The 22,266-nt window shown below is 67.2% G+C and overlaps 1 protein-coding gene across 1 annotated transcript; it reads left to right on the top strand.

Moving 5' to 3' along the window:
* Positions 1–2,846: 2,846 nt before the first annotated feature.
* CPT1C (carnitine palmitoyltransferase 1C) lies at positions 2,847–21,759 on the top strand. The gene is given in 21 exon segments (XM_074937040.1): positions 2,847–2,994; positions 5,255–5,417; positions 6,266–6,405; positions 7,725–7,896; positions 8,327–8,402; positions 8,405–8,427; positions 8,795–8,932; positions 9,151–9,228; positions 10,832–10,939; positions 11,163–11,247; positions 11,717–11,809; positions 11,812–11,911; positions 12,509–12,697; positions 12,922–13,027; positions 13,184–13,300; positions 19,562–19,813; positions 20,108–20,242; positions 20,649–20,801; positions 21,105–21,218; positions 21,403–21,495; positions 21,599–21,759. Coding segments are annotated over 20 exon segments (2,391 nt in total). The 5' UTR covers positions 2,847–2,994; positions 5,255–5,276; the 3' UTR covers positions 21,677–21,759.
* The last annotated feature ends 507 nt before the right edge of the window (positions 21,760–22,266 follow it).

Below are 22,266 nucleotides of genomic sequence, written 5' to 3'. Positions count from 1 at the left end.
TGGGGCGGTAGGAGAGGGGGCAGGGGGCGGGGTGACCCCTCCTGCCCGATAATCGGGGGGGGGCGCAACCAGCCTTTACCCCCCCCCACTTCGGCTGAGACCCTTGGGGCGGGGGGGGGGGTTATGAAGTCCCAGCCCTTCCCCCGCCCGGCATCTCCCCCACACACACTCCGAGACAGCTGTAAGAAGCCTCCCCGCCCCCCCCCCCACGTCAGTCCCCCACCCCGCCCCCCGGCAGCCGGGATATAAGGGGACCAGCCGGGCTGCGACTCCATCCTCACCAGCCACCCGGACAGACAGACAGACAGACAGACATCGGCACCGCGCCCAGCCCAGCCCAGCCCCCCCGCACCCTGACAGCAGGGGTAGGTACCGCACCTTCCCCCCGGGATGGGGGCTTTAGTTAGCCCGGACTCCTGGGTTCTCTCCCCAGCTCTGGGAGGGGAGTGGGGTCTAGTGGTTGGAGCAGGGATGGGGGTGGGGTGGGGTGCCCGGACTCCAGGGTTCTCTCCCCAGCTCTGGGAGGGGAGTGGGGTCTAGTGGTTGGAGCAGGGATGGGGGCGGGGTGGGGTGCCCGGACTCCTGGGTTCTCTCCTCTGCTGACTGGCTGGCTCTCTTCTAGGCTCTCAGCCATGGTGCCCCTCGAACTGGTCTCGCTGCTCATGGTGACTTTGGCAGCCCGGTGTGAGTCGCAACAGATGGGGGAGCCCCCGGCCAGGTGAGGGGGGCACGGTGGGTTTATGGCCAGGTGAGGGCTGGGGCGGGGCAGGGTGAGACACCAGCCAGGAGGGGGTCTCCATTGGGGTGGGGGGAACACAGCTGGGGGGGGAAGCTGAGTGGAGGGGGTTGTGGGGGGGGGAGTGGGTGAAGGGTTGGGGGGCTCCCCCCACTTTGGGACTGTTTTCACAATCCCCCATTCTCTGCTGTAGATGGTACCCCCCGCCTGTGATTTCCTTCCTGAAGCAGTTGTGGGGGGCCCAGAGGGGGCCCCCCCTGGCAGCGCCCGCCCCTCAGGAGCCCAGGCCAGCAGCTGGAGCCAGGCCTCCCTGGTACGTCCAGCCGGAGGGCGCGGGAGAGGTGCTTGGCCTACCCAGGAGGTAAGTTCCGGGTAGTTTAGGGGCAGGGATGGGGTGTCATGGGGCACTGGCACCCCCCATGGGCCAGAACCCCTCCTCCACTCCCAAGGGGCGGGGGGAGGAAGAGGGGGCAGATGTTCCCTCATCAGAGCTGGGAGAGAACCCAGGAGTCCTGGCTCCCAGCCCCCCTGCTCTAACCCACTGGACCCCACTCCCCTCCCAGAGCCGGGGATGGAACCCAGGAGTCCTGACTCTCTTTCCCTCCCCCCCCAGCCCCCAGCGCCGGATCCCCCGCCAGCTCTCTCCGCAGACGACCGGGCGCGGGTGCCAGCTGGGCACATGTCAGACCCACCACCTCTTCAACTGGCTGTACCACATCGGGGCCAGCGACCACAAAGACGACTCCCGGAAGGACATGGCCGACCCCATGGGCTACGGGCGCCGGCGGCGCTGGGCGGGGAGCCCTGGCCGGCACCAGGGGCCTGCCCCCCGCCTCCACAGCACCCGCTGAGAGCAGGGCTGGGCACAGCTGGGGCACATGCAGCCCCACCCCGCAGAGAGACCGCCGGAGCCGGGGCAGCCCAGCACCTGTGCCCGGAGAGACCCGGAACTGGCAGAGAATGGGGGAGGGCATAGCTGGGGGGCTGGCACCCAGACCCCCGCCCTGGAGCGTCCCTGGCACCTACCAGCTCCATGCTGCCCCCTGCAGGCAGCACCTGTTGCTGCAGTGCGCACCCCACCGCCATGCCAAAGGGGCAGCTGGCCCCCCCAGAACTGGGGAGCGGACCAAGGATTGTGCTGGGGGTGTGTGTGAAGAGATGCTTCCCCCCAGCAGCGCTTGCCCATCTACAGCGGGCAGTCCTGGAAGACAAGGGGACCCCCCAGTGGCGCTGTGGGGGAGACAGACTGTGGGGCGGGCCGGGGGCTACTCCTGGCCCCCTGCATAATGGACAACGGGGCCTATGGCCTGAAGTGCAAATAAAGAGGTTTATTTGAACAGCCAGAGATGCCTCCTCCAGTCTTGGGGGGGGGAGGAGGACCCCAGGGGGTCAGCCAAGCAGGGAATTGGCCTTGGGGGTTGTGACAAGCGTACAGCCACTGTGCTCTCTGAGCCAGGAGAGAACCCAGGAGTCCTGGTTCCCAGCCCCCCCTGCTCTACCCACTACACCCCGCTCCCCTCCCAGAGATGCCTATCAGAGGCTAGTAGCGTCATTGACAGACACCCCCCCACACACACCCCGTACCATTGTCCCCGTCCCGCCTTCGGGCCCCTGGTGGAGCCCAGGGCTAGCATGAGGCATCCCCCTCTGGGACCCCCCGGGGCTGTGCCCCCCTTCCCCAGCCCCACCCGTCCCCCACTATTACCCCTTCCCCCAGGCCCCCACCATTCCCCCTGTGTCGCCTGCCCCCTCACCCCAGCCCCACCCCTCTCGCCCAACCCCTCCCCCACTATTACCCCTTCCGCCAGGCCCCCACCATTCCCCCTGTGACGCCTACCCCTCCGCCCACTATTACCCCTCTCGCCCCACCCCTCCCCCCACCTCCTCTCGCCCCTCCCCCAGCCTGCCCCCCCCCTCCATCCCTCGGTCCCTCCCTCCCGGCTCTGACGCTCCGCGCAGGCTCCAGACGCGTGTCCCCCCCAGCCCCCCCGCCCCACTTTCCCGGGCGGCCCCGGCGCCGCCGCGAGCAGCTGGGCGAGGGGCACTGGGCGGGGGAGGGGCGAGGGAGGCTAGGAGCGGGGGGATGGGCTAGCAGGTGGGGGAGGGACGCGAAGGGAGGGGGGCTGCCCCCAGGAAGGAGCGGGGGGGTAGCAGGGAGGGTCCCGTCCCCAGCCTGGGGGAGGCTCGGGGGCCGGGGTCTCAGGACGCCGCCAACCGCTTGCAGCAGATACCCCGGCTTGGATCCTGCGGGCAGGAAGGTGAGTGAGGGGGAGGGGGCTGGGAGCCGGACGCCTGGGTTCCATCCCCAGTCCTGGGAGGGGGTGGGGTCTAGCGGTTAGGGCAGGGCGGGGCTGGGACTCCTGGGTTCTCTCTCTGGTTGGAGGGAGGGGGTCTAGTGGCTACAGCGGGGGGGGGCTGGGAGCCAGGACTCCTGGGTTCTCTCTCTGGCTGGAGGGAGGGAGTAGGGCCTAGTGGGTAGAGCAGGGGTGTATATTTGGGAGTCAGGACTCCGGGCTTCTCTCTCTCCGGCTCTGGGGAGCTGATGGGCGGTTTGTTTCCCCAGCCCATCGATATCCTTTGAATTGAGATTCCAGCCCCTAGGGGAGCCTGTCTCTCAGGGGCTGATGGGATGCGGGGGGCAGTGCTGGGGGTGGGACCCCCAGGGTGAGGGGGGATGCTGCCTGGGGGCTATTTACACCACTGACAGCCCTGTCTGTGATCGATGGGTGCTCCTTGCCGGGGTGGGGGCCCCAGATGGGTAGGGTGGGTGTAGCATGGGAGGGGGCTGGGAGTCAGGACTCCTGGGTTCCTTGGGTGCAGCAAAGGGTCTAGTGGGTTGGAGTCCTGGCTCCCAGCCTGCCGCCCCCACCCCGTTCTAACACACTAGCCCCCCCCCTTCTCCCAGAGCGGGGGATAGAACCCAGGAGTCCTGGTTCCCAGCTCCCCTCTGCTCTAACCACTAGACCCCACTTCCCCCGAGTGTCTGGACCCAGAGGCAGCCCGGTGTGTTATCTGCGTCCGGGTCCCTTCCTGTGGGTGTGGGGAAGGTCGCAGCCCCCAGAGCGTCTCCTGTCCCAGGGAGTAAAGGTCGCTGGCTGGGGAGGGTGTTTACCAGGCACAGGCCAGGCTCAGCCAGGCAGCTGGCCTCCGGACTCCTGGGTTCTATTCTGCCTCTTCCGTCCCTCCCAGCAACAGTTTCCCCACAGGTACAGCGAGCCTGCCTTGATTTGCTTAAACTGGGAGGCCTGTGGGGCAGGGACTGTGTGCTGCTGTGGGGCAGGGCAGCGTCCAGCCGGGGGGCCCTGAGCTGGGTCAGGGGCTGTGCGGAGCTTGGCACGATTTGGGGGGGCTGATCTGGGTTGGGGATGGGGCAGAGGGGGCCTGGGCTGGGAGCCAGGACTCCTGGGTTCTCTCCCAGGCTCTGGGAGGGGCATGGGGGCTAGTGGTAAGAAGAGGGGGCCAGGACTCCTGGGTTCCATCCCTGGCTCTGGGAGGGAGTGGGGGCTAGTGGTTAGAGCAGGGGGCGGTGGGGAGACGGGATCTCTTCCTTCCTCCCCCTCCCTGGGGGTCTGAGATGTCTCCAGCTCCCCCCCCCACCACATGCTGGGGTGCTGGATTGTGACCTCAGCAGCGCATCAGGGGTGAGGTCATCGCGGAGCCGGGGCTGGCCTGGCTGGTGCTGGCAGGTCTGGGCCCCTTGGCAGTGCCCAGGTACGGCAGGTACCCACGATACCCCCCTGGCTGTGCCCCTGGGTAGGGGAAGGGGCCCCTCTCTGCCCCCTCCCAACCTGTTGGAGTTGCTGTCCCAGGCCAGAAGCTCTCCCCGCGGCGCTGGGGCCAAAGGGCTAACAGGGGATACTTGGGGGGCAGAGGGAGTTCGGTCCTGGGCCTGGCACCGGGTCCCCGGCCAGAGGGAGGTTGGCCTATTGGGTGGGTGGGGCGGTTTGAGAAGAGCCGTGAGGCCAAGGAAAGGGGCAGAAAATCTGCCCCAGAGCGAGCGCCGCCAGGAGCCCCAGCTCAGCCGCTCCCCATGGGGCAGTGGGGGGGGGCCTGAGCCCGGCAGCAGGTCCCGACGTGGGGTGGGGGACACACACGGACAAATCTGCACCATGGGGGGCTGGCAGCCCGGTTGGGCCGGAGCCAGCCTGTAAATAAGGGTCTGGTTTTGCCCAGGAGGGGAATGACCCCAGGGACAAGTCCCCGGGGGAAGGGGGAGTAGTGGGTGTGGGGGCTGGGAATTCAGGGGCCCCTCTGGGGGGGGGGCATGGTGGCTGGATGTTCACGGGCCCCTTTGGGGGGGGGGCTGGGGCTCGGTATCCGGGGACCCCTCTGGGGTGAGGCGCGGGGGTGGGAATCTGGGGTTCTCCCCAGAGCCTGAGGGGGGGTTGGTCTCCTGACTCCCACCCCCCCCTTTAGCACTGGGGTGGGACCCAGGCGTCCTGGCTCCTGGCTGTGTTTCAGTGGGGGGGACAGACGCAGCATGTCAATGCCCCCCCGGCCTGTCTCTCTCTGCCCCAGCGCCCGCTAGCACCCCCCAGCAATGGCGGAGGCTCACCAGGCCGTGGCGTTCCAGTTCACGGTCTCGCCCGAGGGGGTCGACCTGCGGCTCAGCCATGTGGCCCTGAAGCAGGTCTACCTGGCCGGCCTGCGCTCCTGGAAGAAGAAAATCACCCGGCTACGGGTATGGGGGGGGACCCCCTGGGGCTGGGGAGGAGCTGTGGGGTCTGACTGTGTGCAGGGGTGGGGGGAGCTGAGGGGTCAGACTGAGGAGCAAGGGGGCTGGGGGGTATCCAAGGGGTGAGAGTGGGGCGGGGATTGCGGGCTGGGGGGGGCGAGGAGTCAGGCTGGGGGGCAGGGATCTGGGGGCTAGAGGAGGAGCCGTGGGGTAAGACTGAGGAGCAGGGATCTGGGGTTGGGGGGAAAGCTGTGGGGTCAGAGTGAGGAGCAGGGATCTGGGGGCTGGGTTGGGGGAGCCATGGGGTCAGACCGAGGAGCAGGGGATCTTGGAGCTGGGTTGGGGGAGCCGTGGGGTCAGACCGAGCAGCAGGGATCTGGAGGCTGGGGGGAGCTGGGGGGTCAGACCGAGGAGCAGGGATCTGGGGCCTGGGGGGGAGCTGGGGGGTCAGACCGAGGAGCAGGGATCTGGGGGCTCGGGGGAGCCGTGGGGTCCGACTGAGGAGCAGGGATCTGGGGGCTAGAGGAGGAGCCGTGGGGTCAGACAGAGGAGCAGGGATCTGGGGGCTTGGGGGGAGCTGGGGGGTCAGACCGAGGAGCAGGGATCTGGGGGCTCGGGGGAGCCGTGGGGTCCGACTGAGGAGCAGGGATCTGGGGGCTAGAGGAGGAGCCGTGGGGTCAGACAGAGGAGCAGGGATCTGGGGGCTTGGGGGGAGCTGGGGGGGTCAGACCGAGGAGCAGGGATCTGGGGGCTGGCTGCGGGGAGCTGTGGGCTGGGGCTGGGGGGCCGGAACTGGGTTCCGGCCTGGCCCCATGCAGCCCGCACACCCTGCTGACCCCCGTCTCCCCCCACAGAACAGCCTGCTGACGGGCGTTTTCCCTGCCAGCCCGGCCAGCTGGCTGGTCATGGCCACGGCCATCCTGGCCAGCCAGGCCTCCCGCCTCGACCCCTCCATGGGGCTCATCGGCAAGATCAAGGAGCACCTGCCTGCCAGGTTGAGGGACAGTGGGGCTGGGCTTGGGGCCATGGGGGGCCGGGCCAGGGAGGTGTATGGGGCTGAGGGAAGGGGGCTGGGATGGGGGGCACAGGCATGGGTGTGTGCATGGGGGGGGTCAGTGTAGGGGGCACAGGGCCAGGGAAACATAGCGGTGGAGGGGGCAGGGCTGGGAGTTCGGGGGGATTGGGGAGTCATGAGGGGCGGGACCACGGAGGTGTGTGGGGCTGGGGGCTCGGGGGAGGGCATGGGGGGGCAGGAAGGTGTGTGGGGCTGGGAGAAGGAAGCTGGGCTGGGGGCACGGGGGAGGCCATGGGGGGGCGGGGGCAGGGCCAGGGAGCTGTGTGGGGCTGGGAGAAGGAGGCAGGGCTGGGCGTGCAGGGGGCACGGGGGAGGGCATGGGGGGGCAGGGCCAGGGAGGTGTGTGGGGCTGGGGGAGGGGGCCAGGGTTGGGGGTTTGGACGGCACGGGGGAGGGCATGGGGGGCAGGGTTGGAGATGTGGGGGGAAGGGGCCAGGGCTGGGAGGCGCATGGGTGACAGAGCCAGGGAGGTGTGTGGGGCTGGGAGAAGGAGGCTGGGCTGGGGCTCAGGGGCACTGGGGAGGGCATGGGGGGGGGCAGGGGCAGGGCCAGGGAGGTGTGTGGGGCTGGGGGAGGGGGCCAGGGTTGGGGGTTTGGACGGCACGGGGGAGGGCATGGGGGGCAGGGTTGGAGATGTGGGGGGAAGGGGCCAGGGCTGGGAGGCGCATGGGTGACAGAGCCAGGGAGGTGTGTGGGGCTGGGAGAAGGAGGCTGGGCTGGGGCTCAGGGGCACTGGGGAGGGCATGGGGGGGGCAGGGGCAGGGCCAGGGAGATGTGTGGGGCTGGGAGCGGGGGGCAGGGCTTGGGGGCACTGGGGAGGGCATGGGGGGGCAGGGGCAGGGCCAGGGAGGTGTGTGAGGTTGGGGGAGGGCTCCGGGTTTGGGGGGCATGGGGGGCGGGGCCAGGAAGGTGTGTGGGGCTGGGAGAAGGAAGCTGGGCTGGGGGCACTGGGGAGGGCATGGGGGGGGCAGGGGCAGGGCCAAGGAGGTGTGTGGGGCTGGGAGAAGGAGGCAGGGCTGGGCGTGCAGGGGGCACGGGGGAGGGCATGGGGGGGCAGGGCCAGGGAGGTGTGTGGGGCTGGGGGCTCAGGGGGCACGGGGGAGGGCATGGGGGGGCAGGGCCAGGGTGGTGTGTGGGGCTGGGGGCTCGGGGGGCACTGGGCGGCCCCAGGAGGGCGGGGGGGTGTCCCTGGGGAGGGGGTCTGGCCGCCCCCCGCTGACCCCCCTGCCCCCCTGCAGCGCCTACCTGTCGGAGCCGGCCCGGGCGGGGCTGGGGGCTCTGGCCTTCGCCACCCTGCTCTGGCTGGGGCTGGTGGTGACCATGCGGGGCGCCCTGCGGGCCCTGCTCTGCTACCACGGCTGGATGGACGAGGAGCACGGCCACACCTCGCTCGCCACCAAGTTCTGGCTGGTACGGGCCGGGGGGCCCCGGGGCCATGTGGGGGGCCGGTATGTCCCGGGGCTGGTGCCTTCTGGGGGACTCCATGGGCGGAGGCTGGTACGGGCCGTGGGGCCCCATGGGGGGTGGTACGTTCTGGGGCTCCCCGGGGGTGGGGGGCCCATGGGGGGCTGGGGGGGCTATGGGGGGAGGCTGCGATGGGCCACAGGGGGTGCCCCCATGCCACTGTGGCTCAGGCCTGGCATGTACCACAGTCCGGGGGGGGGGGCGGGGAGGTAGGATGGGGGCTGAAGCTGTCCGGGGGGCACGGACCGAGCTGGGGGGGTGCTGTGGGGCTGGAGGGGGAAGCCCGAGGAAGCCTGGGTGTGTCCTTGGCAGGCCGTGGGGGGAGGATGGGGCCGGTTGGGGGGCTCACTGCTTGGCCCCCCGTCTCCCCCCACAGGCGCTGGTGAAGATCTTTGCCGGCCGTAGGCCCATGCTGTACAGCTACCAGGCGTCCCTGCCACGCCTGCCCGTGCCCCCATCAGGGACACCGTGCAGCGGGTGAGCGACTGGGGGGCGGGTTCTGGGGGCCGGGTGGGGAGAGAGTTTGGGGAAGGGGGGGTCTGGGTCCTCGGAGGGGGGCTGGAGCTGGTGGCTGGGGGGAATCCTGAGGAGGGGTCTGGGCCACCCTGGGGGCTGGAGGGAGGGGAAGTTGGGGGGGGGTGTCCTGGAAGGAGGGGTTCTGGGGGGGGGTGTCGGGGAACTGGGGGGGGGTCCTGGGAAGGGGGGTTTCTGAGTCCTGGGGACTGGAGCTGGCGGAGGGGGAGTCCCGGGGGGGCACATGGTGGGATGCTGGTGGGGGGCTAGGGGCAGTTGAGCTGACGCACCCGGCTTGGGGGGGGGTCTCCCCCCGGCTCTGCCCCCCCAGTACCTGGAGTCCGTGCGCCCCCTGCTGTCGGACCCGCGCTTCCAGCGTGCGGCCGCCCTGGCCCGGGACTTCGAGCGCTCGCTGGGCCCCCGTCTGCAGTGGTACCTGACCCTCAAGTCCTGGTGGGCCACCAACTACGTGAGTGAACCGGGCCCGGGGGGGCGTGGGGGGGGGCTTGCGCTGTGCTGGGCCGGGGGGGGTTGGTGGGGGGGTTGCTGTGCTGCAGGGGGGCTCTGAAGGCGGGCGCTGTGCTGCGTGGGGGTGGTGGGCTTGGTGGGGGGGGTCGTGCTGCAAGAGGAGAACGGGGGGGGGTGTCTGACTCTCTTTACCCTTGTTCCCCCCCCACCCCCCGGCAGGTGAGCGACTGGTGGGAAGAATACGTTTACCTGCGGGGACGGGGCCCCCTGATGGTGAACAGCAACTACTACGCCATGGTAAGTCCTTTCTGGGGGGGCGTGTGGGGTCCCCCCTTCCTGTACCTTGCTCTGGGCCCATATGGGGGGCGTGTGGGGTCCCCCCTTCCTGTACCTTGCTCTGGGCCCATATGGGGGGCGTGTGGGTCCCCCCTTCCTGTACCTTGCTCTGGGCCCATATGGGGGGCGTGTGGGGTCCCCCCTTCCTGTACCTTGCTCTGGGCCCATATGGGGGGTGTGTGGGGTCCCCCCTTCCTGTACCTTGCTCTGGGCCCATATGGGGGGTGTGTGGGGTCCCCCCTTCCTGTACCCTGCTCTGGGCCCATATGGGGGGTGTGTGGGGTCCCCCTTTCTGTACCCTGCTCTGGGCCCATATGGGGGGCGTGTGGGGTCCCCCCTTCCTGTACCTTGCTCTGGGCCCATATGGGGGGCGTGTGGGGTCCCCCCTTCCTGTACCTTGCTCTGGGCCCATATGGGGGGCGTGTGGGGTCCCCCCTTCCTGTACCTTGCCTCTGGGCCCATATGGGGGGCGTGTGGGGTCCCCCCTTCCTGTACCTTGCTCTGGGCCCATATGGGGGGCGTGTGGGGTCCCCCCTTCCTGTACCTTGCTCTGGGCCCATATGGGGGGCGTGTGGGGTCCCCCCTTCCTGTACCTTGCTCTGGGCCCATATGGGGGGCGTGTGGGGTCCCCCCTTCCTGTACCTTGCTCTGGGCCCATATGGGGGGTGTGTGGGGTCCCCCCTTCCTGTACCCTGCTCTGGCCCATATGGGGGGCGTGTGGGGTCCCCCTTTCTGTACCCTGCTCTGGGCCCATATGGGGGGCGTGTGGGGTCCCCCCTTCCTGTACCTTGCTCTGGGCCATATGGGGGGCGTGTGGGGTCCCCCCTTCCTGTACCTTGCTCTGGGCCCATATGGGGGGCGTGTGGGGTCCCCCCTTCCTGTACCTTGCTCTGGGCCCATATGGGGGGCGTGTGGGGTCCCCCCTTCCTGTACCTTGCTCTGGGCCCATATGGGGGGCGTGTGGGGTCCCCCCTTCCTGTACCTTGCTCTGGGCCCATATGGGGGCGTGTGGGGTCCCCCCTTCCTGTACCTTGCTCTGGGCCCATATGGGGGGTGTGTGGGGGTCCCCCCTTCCTGTACCCTGCTCTGGGCCCATATGGGGGGTGTGTGGGGTCCCCCCTTTCTGTACCCTGCTCTGGGCCCATATGGGGGGTGTGTGGGGTCCCCCCTTTCTGTACCCTGCTCTGGGCCCATATGGGGGGTGTGTGGGGTCCCCCCTTCCTGTACCTTGCTCTGGGCCCATATGGGGGGTGTGTGGGGTCCCCCCTTCCTGTACCTTGCTCTGGGCCCATATGGGGGGTGTGTGGGGTCCCCCCTTCCTGTACCTTGCTCTGGGGGGCCCATATGGGGGGTGTGTGGGGTCCCCCCTTTCTGTACCCTGCTCTGGGCCCATATGGGGGGCAGATGGGGGTCCCCCCGCCCTGTACCCCTGCTCTGGGCCCATGGGGGGGGCAGATGGAGGTCCCCCCGCCCTGTACCCGGCTCTGGGCCCATATGGGGGGCAGATGGGGGTCGCCCATGTATCGCTCAGTCCCTAACCCCCTTCTCTCCCCCCCAACCCCAGGATTTCCTGTACGTCACCCCGACCCCCATGCAGGCGGCCCGGGCGGGGAACGTGGTCCATGCCCTTCTCCTCTATCGCCGTCTGCTGAACCGTGAGGAGATCAAACCGGTGAGGGGGGGCCGGGGGGGCATCTGGTCGGGGGGGGGTGGTCGGGGGGGCAGAGGGGGGCGGGGCCTTGGCAGGGAGGGAGCCTCAGCAGGGGGTTGTGCCATGAAGGGGCTGGGGTGTCTAGGGGACAGGGACGGGACTTCCCTCGGCATGGGGCTGCATTATGGGTGGGGGGGGGGCCTGGCGTGTCTCTGGGGTGATTGACTCCCCCCGCCCTCCCCAGCTGATGATCCAGGGCACCCTGCCCATGTGCTCTGCGCAGTACGAACGCATGTTCAACACCACCCGTGTCCCTGGAGTGGAGGCAGGTAGGACCCTCCCTGCCCCCCACACGGTGAGGGGGGGGGTCACCTCCCACTGAACCCCTGGGACGAAAACTTTGCCCCAGATTAAATACCCCAAAGATAGCAAGTACACCCCCCCTTACAGCTGGGGGTGCTTGGTCTGGGGTGACCCCCAGAGCCCCAGAGAGAGGTGGGGGGGGCTCAGAATGGGGTGACCCCCAGGGATGGGCTGAGGAGACCCAGTGGGAGGGGGCTCGGGGTGGGGGGCCCAGTGAGGGGGCTCTGAGTGGCGTGACCCCCAGAGAGGGGCTGAAGGGACCCAGTGAGGGGGCTCAGAGTGGGGTGACCCCCAGAGAGGGGCTGAGGAGACCCAGTGGGAGGGGGCTCAGAGTGGGGGTGGGGGCCCACAGGAGGGGAGGGGTTGGTGCCAGGTGTTTGGCTTGGCAGGGGGACGTCCAAGGGGCGCCCCCCCCACCCTCGCGCTCCCCCCCAGATTTGCTGCAGCACCGGCAGGACAGCCGGCACGTGGCTGTCTTCCACGCCGGCCGGTTCTTCCGCGTGGGGCTGTACCACGGGGGGCGGCTGCTGGGCCCCGCGAGCTGCAGGCCCAGTTCCAGCGGATCCTCGACGACCCCACGCCCCCCGCGCCCGGCGAGGAGACCCTGGCTGCCCTGACCGCCGGGCCCCGGTGAGAGCGGGGGGCAGGACAGGACCTAGGGGGATGGGAACTGGGGAGGGGGGACAATGGGCAGGATGGGAACTGGGGGGAGGGGGGCAGTGGGTGGGACAGGACCTAGGGGGATTGGAACCGGGGGGGCAGGGCGGGATGGGACCTAGGGGGATGGGAACTGCGGCGGGGAGAGCAATGGGCGTGACGGGACTTAGGGGGATGGGAAGTGGGGGGGCAGGGCGGGATGGGACCTAGTGGGATGGGATTCGGGGCAGGGGCAATGGGCGGGACAGGACCTAGGGGGATGAGAACCGCGGGTGGGGGGGAGGAACGGGCGGGACGGGATCTAGGGGGAGGGGAACTGCAGGGGGGGAGCAGTGGGCGGGATGGGACTTAGGGGGATGGGAAGCGGGGGGGGAACAGTGGGTGGGATGGGAGTTAGGGGGATGGGAAGCGGGGGAGGGTTGAGGGACGGGAGACACGTGGGGGGGGACGCAGGAGCCAGGTGCTGGGGGAAGGGTGATCGGGAGCTGGGGGGGGAGGGGGGATATGGGCACCCAGTGGGGCAGGGGAGGGGGGAGGAGGTGCTGAACACCCCCCCCGTACCCCCCGCAGGGAGCCGTGGGCCCGAGCCCGCCGGTCGTACTTCGGGTCGGGCCGGAACCAGGAGTCGCTCCGGGCGGTGGAGCAAGCTGCCTTTTTCCTCACGCTGGACACCACCGAGCAGGGGCTGCTGGGCCCCGAGCCGGGCCCGGCGCTGGACCAGTACGCCAAGGCCCTGCTGCACGGGCAGTGCCACGACAGGTGGGGGACCCCGGCCCCCCGAAGGCCCCCCTGAGCCCCCAGCACCCCCCTGACCCGCTCCCCCTGACGACCCCCCTCCATCCCGCCAGCCTCCTCCCTGGCAGCTCCTGTGAGGTTCTCCCCTCCCCAGGCCCACCCTGCAGCGCCCCCACCCTTTCCCCCGCCCCCCCTTCCTTGGGCCCCAGCCGCAGGCCCCCTCTCACCCCGTGGCTGCCCCCTTGCAGGTGGTTCGACAAATCCTTCACCGTGATCATCTTCCGCAACGGCAAGATAGGGCTGAACGCGGAGCACTCCTGGGCCGACGCCCCCATCATGGGCCACCTCTGGGAGGTACGCCCGGACGCCTGGGTTCCTTCTCCCAGAGCGGGGGGGGACCTGGGAGCCTGGACGCCTGGGTTCCCTCCCTGCTCCAAGGATGGGGGCGGGGGGACTGGGAGCCCGGACGCCTGGGTTCTGAGCTGCCCGTGTCTCCGCCGTCCCCCACAGTACACGCTGGCCACGGACATCTTCCAGCTGGGTTACAGCGCGGACGGTCACTGCAAGGGGGAGCTGGACCCCGACATCCCCCCGCCCCAGAAGCTGCAGTGGGAGATCCCTGGGGAGGTGAGCCAGGGGTGGGGCCTGGGCAGGGGAGGGGCTGCGGGTGGGGTGGGGTGTGGGGGGCTGGTCCCAAAAGGGGGATGGAGCCAAAGGAAGGTGGGGGTGGGGGTGGAGCCAAAGGAAGGTGGGGGCGGGGCCTGAGGTGGGGGTGGGGCCAAGAAAAGGTGGGGCGGGGCCTGAGGTGGGGGCGGAGCCAAGGGAAGGTGGGGGTGGGGCCTGGCGCGAGGCAGAGGGGGGAGGTTTGGGGGAAGGGCAGGTTTGTGGTCTGTCACGGAGTGTGGGGGAGTCCAGGCCCTGCACCCCTCTTCCTGGGATTCACGGAGACTCTCAGCCAGCCAGTAAAACAGAAGGTTTATTGGACAACAGGAACACAGTCCAAAACAGAGCTTGTGGGTACACCCAGGACCCCTCAGTGAAGTCCTTCTGGGGGAGCAGGGAGCTTAGACCCCAGCCCTGGGGTTCCCTGTGTTCCTCCACCCAGCCCCAAACTGAAACTAAACCCACCGAGCAGGTTCCCTGCTGCAGCCTCCGTCCACATTCCTGGGCAGAGGTGTCACCTCCCCCTCCCCCTCCTGGCTCAGGTGACAGGCTCTCAGGTCTCCCGTCCCCAGGGCACATTCCCAGGTCAACACTCCCCCCTCCCTGCTGCGTCACATCCTCACATCTCTCCCCCCTTCGAGACTGAACTGAGCGGGGTCACTGTGACCCGTGACCTGGGGAAGTTCGGGGCCCCCTCTCCGGGACAACGCGTCCGCTATCAGGTTGGCACTTCCCTTCACGTGGACCACGTCCATGTCGTAATCCTGCAGGAGCAGGCTCCATCTCAGGAGTTTGGCGTTGGCTCCTTTCATCGGGTGCAGCCAGGTCAGGGGAGAGTGGTCGGTGTACACGGTGAAGTGTCGCCCGAAGAGATAGGGCTCTAGTTTCTTGAGGGCCCACACCATGGCCAGGCACTCCTTCTCGATGGCCGCGTAGTGTTGCTCCCGGGGTAGCAACTTCTTGCTCAGGTACACGATGGGGTGTCTCTCCCCCTTTTCATCCTCCTGCATTAACACCGCCCCCAGTCCCGTGTCTGAGGCGTCGGTGAACACCACAAAGGGCTTGTCAAAGTCTGGGTTTGCCAGAACTGGGCCACTGACCAGAGCCTCCTTCAGCGCCCGGAAAGCCTCCTGGCACTGCTCGGTCCAGACCACCTTGTCTGGCTTCCCCTTCTTGCATAGCTCAGTGATGGGGGTGGCGATGGCGCTAAAGTGGGGCACAAATCTTCGGTAGTATCCTGCCATCCCAATAAAGGCTTGGACCTGCTTTTTGGTGTGGGGAGCGGGCCAGTCTCTGATCACCTCCACCTTGGCTGGTTCCGGCTTTAGGCGGCCGCTCCCCACCCGATGGCCCAGGTAAGATACTTCAGCCATCCCCACCTTGCACTTCTCCGCTTTGACAGTCAGCCCAGCCCCCTGGAGTCGGTCCAGCACTTGTCTAACCTGGGACACGTGGTCCTCCCAGGTCTGGCTAAAGACACAGATGTCGTCAATATACGCCACGGCAAAACTCTCCATCCCCCTCAGGAGCTGGTCCACCAGGCGCTGGAAGGTGGCCGGCGCTCCCTTGAGGCCGAAAGGCAGGGTCAGAAACTCATAGAGCCCCAGAGGGGTGATAAAGGCCGATTTCAGCCGGGCATCTGCATCCAGCGGCACTTGCCAGTAGCCCTTTGTAAGGTCCATGGTGGTAAGGTACCGAGCTCCTCCCAGCTTGTCTAGGAGCTCGTCCGGCCTGGGCATGGGGTAGGCATCCGATACAGTGATGGCATTGAGCTTCCGATAGTCCACACAGAACCGGACTGACCCATCCTTTTTGGGGACCAGCACCACCGGCGAGGCCCAAGGGCTGGCCGATGGCTGGATCACCCCCAAAGCCAGCATGTCCCGGACCTCTCTTTCCAGGTCCTGAGCAGTTTTCCCTGTGACTCGGAAGGGGGAGCATCTTATCGGCGGGTGCGACCCTGTCTGCACCCGGTGGACAGTCAGATTAGTGCATCCAGGCTGGTTGGAAAACAGCTGTCGGTACGGATGCAGCACCCCCCTGACCTCAGCTTGCTGGGCAGGGGTGAGCTGATCCGAGAGGGGGATTGTTTCCAGGGGGGAACCAGCTCTGGTCCCAGGGAATAGATCTACTAAAGGGTCATCTCCCTGCTCCTCCCACTGACCACACACAGCTAACACCACATTCCCCCTGGCATAATATGGCTTCATCATATTCACATGATACACCCGGCGGTGGTGGGCCCGGTTCGACAGCTCCACCACATAGTTTACCTCATTGAGCTGCTTGACGACCTTGAACGGGCCCTCCCAGGCGGCCTGTAGTTTGTTCTTTCTCACGGGGATGAGAACCATCACCTGATCCCCGGTGGCGTAGGCACGGGCCCGCGCCGTGCGGTCATACCAGACCTTCTGCTTCCTCTGGGCTCTGGCCAGATTCTCCCTGGCCAGGCCCATGAGTTCAGCCAGTCTCTCTCGGAAGGTCAGGACATACTCCACCACTGACTCTCCATCGGGAGTGGCCTTCCCCTCCCACTCGTCTCTCATCAGGTCCAGGGGGCCCCTCACCCTCCTTCCATATAACAGTTCGAAAGGCGAAAATCCGGTAGACTCCTGGGGCACCTCCCTGTACGCGAACAGCAGGTGAGGTAAGTACTTGTCCCAATCCTGCGGGTGCTGGTTCATAAAGGTTTTCAGCATCATCTTTAGCGTCCCGTTAAACCTCTCCACCAGCCCATTGGACTGGGGGTGATACGCTGAGGCCCAGTCATGCCGGACCCCACATTTCTCCCACAAGCACCGGAGCAGGGCCGACATGAAGTTGGAGCCTTGGTCTGTCAAGACTTCCCTGGGGAACCCCACTCGGCTGAAAATGGTCAGGAGCGCATCCGCCACGGTGTCTGCTTCAATGGAAGCTAAGGGCACTGCCTCGGGGTAGCGGGTGGCGAAATCTACCACCACCAGAATGTATTTCTTCCCCGACCGGGTCGTCTTGCTGAGAGGCCCCACGATGTCCATGGCCACCTTCTGGAAAGGCTCCTCTATGATGGGCAAAGGTCTCAAAGCCGCTTTCCCCTTGTCCCGGGCCTTCCCCACCCTCTGACAGGGGTCACAGGATCGGCAATACTGCCGGACCGTGGTAAAGACCCCGGGCCAGTAAAAGTTCTGTAGCAACCTCTGCCGGGTGCGCCGGATTCTCTGGTGCCCTGCGAGGGGGATGTCATGGGCCAGGGACAGGAGCTTGCGGCGGTACTTCTGGGGGACCACCAGCTGCCTCCTGATCCCACAGGACTCCCCTTCCCCTGGGGGAGCCCATTCTCGGTACAGGAACCCCTTCTCCCACAGGAACCTCTCCTGGCAGCCTCTCCTCATGGTCCGTCCCTCACTGAGGTCGGCCAGGTGCCTGAGCTTCTGCAAGGAGGGATCTTTCCTCAACTCGGCCTGGAACTCAGCGGCTGGGGAAGGGATGGGGCCCGGTTCCCCCTCCGTGGCCAGGTCTGAGGCCGCAGCCTCTCTGAGCCGTGCCCCTCGGCGCTCCCTCCCCACCCGAGTAGGGTCTCGCGCCTCCAGTGTGGTACCCTCCCCAGGGTCAGGTCGCAGTGCCCCTCGCCGGCTCTGGCTACGGGTCACAACCAGGGCGGTCTGGGGGTCGCTTGGCCAGTCCTCTAGGTCTCCCCCCATCAAAACTTCAGTGGGCAAATGGTGGTGTACCCCCACATCCTTGGGGCCCTCCTTGGTCCCCCATTTCAGGTGTACCCTTGCCACGGGCACCTTAAATGGGGTCCCGCCCACCCCCGTCAGGGTCAGGTAGGTGTTGGGCACCACCCGATCTGGGGCCACCACCTCGGGCCGGGCCAGCGTCACCTCCGCGCCCGTATCCCAGTATCCATTGACCTTCCTCCCATCCACCTCCAGGGGAACAAGGCACTCTCTCCGGAGGGACAGCCCCGCACCCACCCTGTAAACCGAGCACCCTGAGTCCAGAGCCTCCAGCCCTCTGGCGGGGCTGGCTGGGGGTACTCTTCCCTCCTGAGCAGGTGGCAAACTGGTAGCCCCCCTTTCCTGGGTCGCCTGCCCCTCGTCCAGCTGAGTCCCTACCCAGTTAACCCTGGGTAGGTTGGGTCTGCTCAGTTTGTCCCTGAGCCCGGGGCACTGGGCCCGTACGTGGCCTCTCTGGCCACAGTGATAGCAGCTCAGGTCACGTTGGTCCCCTCGAACGGGTCGGAGGGGCCCGACACCAGGCATTCCCCTTCGGAGGGGGTTCTCCCTATTTCCCCGCTGGGAGGCCCCATGGTGACTCTCTCTCTGCATCGGGGGGGGCCTGTTCTTTTGGGACTCCTCCCGGCTACCCCCTGACCGACTGTTCACAAACTCGTCGGCCAGCTGCCCTGCATGCTGGGGGTTCGCGAGCTTTTTGTCCACCAGCCACAGCCTCAGGTCGGAAGGGCACTGTTCATACAGGTGCTCCAGTACAAACAGGTCAAGCAGGTCCTCTTTAGTTTGGGCCCCCGCTGTCCACTTGCGGGCATATCCCTGCATCCTGTTGACCAGTTGTAGGTAGGTGACCTCAGGCGTTTTACGCTGACTCCGGAACCTTCTCCGGTACATCTCGGGGGTCAGCCCAAACTCACGGAGCAGGGCCTGTTTGAACAGTTCATAGTCCCCTGCCTCTGCCCCTGTCATCCGGCTGTACACCTCCACGGCTTTGGGGTCCAGTAAGGGGGTGAGGAACTGGAGCCTGTCTGCAGGGTCAACCCTGTGCAGCTCGCAGGCATTCTCAAAGGCCGTCAGGAAGCTATCTATGTCCTCCCCCTCCTTCCGCTGGGCCAGGAAGCACTTATCAAAGCTCCTTGCCGTCTTGCGTCCCCCCGCACTCACCGCAGCCGGGGCCCCACTGCTCCTCAGCCTGGCCAGCTCCAGTTCATGCTGTCTTTGTTTCTCCTTCTCCTGCTGCTCATGTTGACGTTCCCTCTCCTTCTCCTGACGCTCCCTCTCCTTCTCCTGACGCTCCCTCTCCTTCTCCTCCTGCTCATGTTGACGTTGTTTCTCCTCATGTTGACGTTGTTTTTCATGATCCTCCAGCTCCCTCATTTTCCTCTCCCTCTCCCATTCCAGCCGCATCCGCTCCAGGGATGGGGAGCTCCGCTGGGAGGATCCCCTGCTGGCTGCTGGGGTCAGGGGGCCCTCGGTCTTCGCTGGGCTTCCCACAACCCCTCCCCCAGGCATAGGTAGGAAGGGTCTCGGGGTGTCCTGGGCAGCAGTCTGACCCCTCCCAGCCTGGTCAGGCCTCAGGGCCCACGCTGCGTCCGCCGGGCGGCTTCCCTCAGGGACAGGGATCGGGTCATCCAAGCGATCCCTCTCCTCCAGCTGGGCAATCAGCTGTTCGTTGGTGGACCTCCCGACGCGCAGCCCCCTCTGCCTGCACAGCTCCACCAGGTCGCTCTTAAGGCGTTTAGCGTACATCTCCCGGCTGGCCACTCGCAGGCCGGGCAGCTGTCCACGGTTTCCAGGAAAAGCCCCTAGTGTGCCAGTCCTTCTTGAGGTCACCACCTCTTTGCCAGGGTCGAGCTGCAGACTCCTCCGCCCCTGGGACCGCTCGCTGCAATCCCCCGGGGGACCCTGTTACTGCAAAAGTCCTTCTCTCTGGTCACACACTCCCAGGGGTTAACCGCCCCCTGAAACCGTCTCTCTCTGAATCTTCAGCACGCCTGGTCCCCATCAATCCCCCTTCGTTTTACTGTTCCCCAGTCACTTACTGCAGGAAGCGCCGTTCACGGGGTGCAGTAGATCCCACCGCTGCCACCAGTTGTCACGGAGTGTGGGGGAGTCCAGGCCCTGCACCCCTCTTCCTGGGATTCACTGAGACTCTCAGCCAGCCAGTAAAACAGAAGGTTTATTGGACAACAGGAACACAGTCCAAAACAGAGCTTGTGGGTACACCCAGGACCCCTCAGTGAAGTCCTTCTGGGGGAGCAGGGAGCTTAGACCCCAGCCCTGGGGTTCCCTGTGTTCCTCCACCCAGCCCCAAACTGAAACTAAACCCACCGAGCAGGTTCCCTGCTGCCGCCTCTGTCCACATTCCTGGGCAGAGGTGTCACCTCCCCCTCCCCCTCCTGGCTCAGGTGACAGGCTCTCAGGTCTCCCGTCCCCAGGGCACATTCCCAGGTCAACACTCCCCCCTCCCTGCTGCGTCACATGGTCTGACCCCCCCCTGCCCCCCCCGCAGTGCCAGCGGGTGATCCAGGACTCCCTGCGGGTGGCTCAGGCCCTGGCCGACGACGTCGATTTCCACACGTTCGCCTTCAAGGACTTCGGCAAGGGGCTGATCAAGAAATGCCGCACCAGCCCCGACAGCTTCATCCAGCTCGCCCTGCAGCTGGCGCACTTCCGGGTACGGCCCCGCCCCATGGCCTGCCCCACGGCCTGCCCCAGCCCCGACAGCTTCATCCAGCTCGCCCTGCAGCTGGCGCACTTCCGGGTACGGCCCCGCCCCATGGCCTGCCCCACGGCCAGCCCCAGTGGCTTCATTCAGCTCACCCTGCCGCTGGCGCCCTTCGGGGTACTGCCACGCCCCGCGGCCTGCCCCACAGTTGGCCCCCACCCTATGACCTGCCCCAGAGCCATCCCTGACAGCTTCATCCAGCTCACCCTCCAGCTGGCGCACTACCAGGTACAGCCCCAGCTCCACGGCCTGACCTGCGCCCCACCCCAGCGGGGCCACGTCCCGGCGCCGGGCGAGGGGGCCCCGTCTAAGCCTCCCCCTTGCCCGCAGGACAAAGGGAAGTTCTGCCTGACCTACGAGGCCGCCATGACACGACTCTTCCGCGAGGGGCGCACGGAGACCGTCCGCTCCTGTTCCATCGAGTCCTGCAACTTCGTCCGCGCCATGATGGACGCCGCCCAGAGCGTGAGTCGGGGCCGGGGCGGGGCGGGGGAGCTGGGGCCTCCCACATCGGGGGACCGGCCCGCAAAAGCGGGACGGAGGCTGTGGGGAGGGGTAAAGGGGGTCTGGATGAGCTTCCCCTGTCTGGATGAGCTGGGGCCCCACCGCCCCCGGGCCAGCTTCCGGGGGGTTCCCGCCGGCGGAGCAGGGCGTCTCTCTGGGCCGCCGTCCCGTTTGTTGGTGGCCTCCAGGGCCCGCCAACGCCGTGGGGGCAGAACCACCGACACTGCCTTCCCCGGCACGTCCCCGGGCCTCTGCCCGGCCAGCACTTTGCCCCCAAAGCCCTCGGCTTGCCCCCCAGCCTTGTGCCGGCTGCCTTGGTCCCTCCTCTCTCACTTCCATGTCCGTCCGTCCGTCCGCCGCCCCCCAGACCTCCCAGCGCCTGGCTCTGTTCCGTGTGGCAGCCGCCAAGCACCAGACCCTGTACCGCCGGGCCATGATGGGCGCGGGCATCGACCGACACCTCTTTTGCCTCTACGTGGTCTCCAAGTACTTGGGTGTGGACTCCCCCTTCCTCCGGGAGGTACGTGGGGGGAGGGGGAGGGGCTTGGGGGGCACGGGGGTGGGGCTTGAAGAGGGGGCAGGGTAATTTCCAGGAGGGGGCTGTCTCGGGGCAGAACTCGGAGACCAAGGAGGTGGGGCAATCTCAGGGAGGGGTGGGGCTTGGGGACCAGAGAGGCGGAGCTTGGGAGGGGTGGACCTTGTGGGGGGGGGCTTTGGGGGCAGGGCAATCGCAGGAAGGGGGCGGGGTGGGGGGGAAGGGGATCAGGGCTGGGCCCCCCTTACCCTGTGACCCCCCCCGCCCTTCCCCGGCCTTGCCTGGCAGGTGCTGTCGGAGCCATGGGGCCTCTCCACCAGTCAGACCCCCATCCAGCAGTTCGAGCTCTTCGACCTCAAGAAACATCCTGACTACATCTCCTGTGGGGGTGGCTTCGGGCCGGTGAGTGCCGGATGCCTGGGTTCTATCCCAGCTCGGGGAAGGGGAGTGGGGGCTACATGCTGGAGTAGGGGGCCCGAGAGCCAGGACTCCTGGGTTCTCTCCTGGCTCTGGGTGGGGAGTGGGGTCTAGTGGTTAGGGCCGGGGGGCCTGGGACCCAGGACTCCTGGGTTCTCTGCCCCCCCAGGTGGACGATAACGGCTACGGGGTGTCGTACATCATCATTGGCGAAGACCTGATCACATTCCACGTCTCCTGCAAGTTCTCCAGCCCCGAGACGGTGAGTGGAGCCTGCCCCCCTCCCTCCCTAACCCCCGCCCATGGCAATAACCTCTCCCGCCCCCCCCCCCCTCCCAGCTAACCGGTCCTGTCTTCCCCACCAGGACGCTCACCGCTTCGGGGCCAACATCCGGACGGCTCTGCTCGACCTCCGGGCTCTCTTCAACCTGCCCACCAAGTAGCCTGAAGACGTGCTGCGGGGGGGGGGAATGGCTGGTTTTCCCCCCTGCCAATAAAGCGATGGGGCATGGAGACCCTGCTAGGGCATGGGCTGTGTTTGTATTCAGAGACCTCCCAGTAGTGCGTCTGATGGTGGGAGGGAGTGCAGGAGTGGGGGGCTGGGGTGACTGCCGGGGGCAGGATTTGGCCTGGGGGTTTTTTCCCTGTCCTGGTGCTGGCTGGTACAGTTGTGTGGGGGTGCTGCTCGGGATGGGTGCAAAGCCCCCAGCTCCTGCTGGCCCCCCCATTCTACAGAGCCCCCCCCAGCTGAAACACTGATTGACACTTCACCTATCCTATGGGCGCCCAGGAGATGGGGGAGACTTTGCCATACTCACCCCCCCCAATAAAACAAAATTGGGGTTTTCAGCTAAGGCTGCAGCCATTGAGGGGGTGTCTGTGGTAGGGCCCCTCAGTTCTTGGGGCAGCTTCGTACTTGTTTGCTTCTGTGTTGTTTGTAAAGGGGGACTCTGAGGGGGGCAGGGCCCACCCGGGGGCTGAGACTGGAGTTGCTGGCTGCAAATGCGGACAGGCGATAAAGGTCCAACAGCAA

Source organism: Natator depressus, chromosome 23, assembly GCF_965152275.1.
Source record: "Natator depressus isolate rNatDep1 chromosome 23, rNatDep2.hap1, whole genome shotgun sequence".
Classification (NCBI taxonomy): Eukaryota; Metazoa; Chordata; order Testudines; family Cheloniidae; genus Natator; species Natator depressus.
The sequence above is the reverse complement of the archived record's forward strand: the minus strand, read 5'-3'. Positions and strand labels throughout refer to the sequence as shown.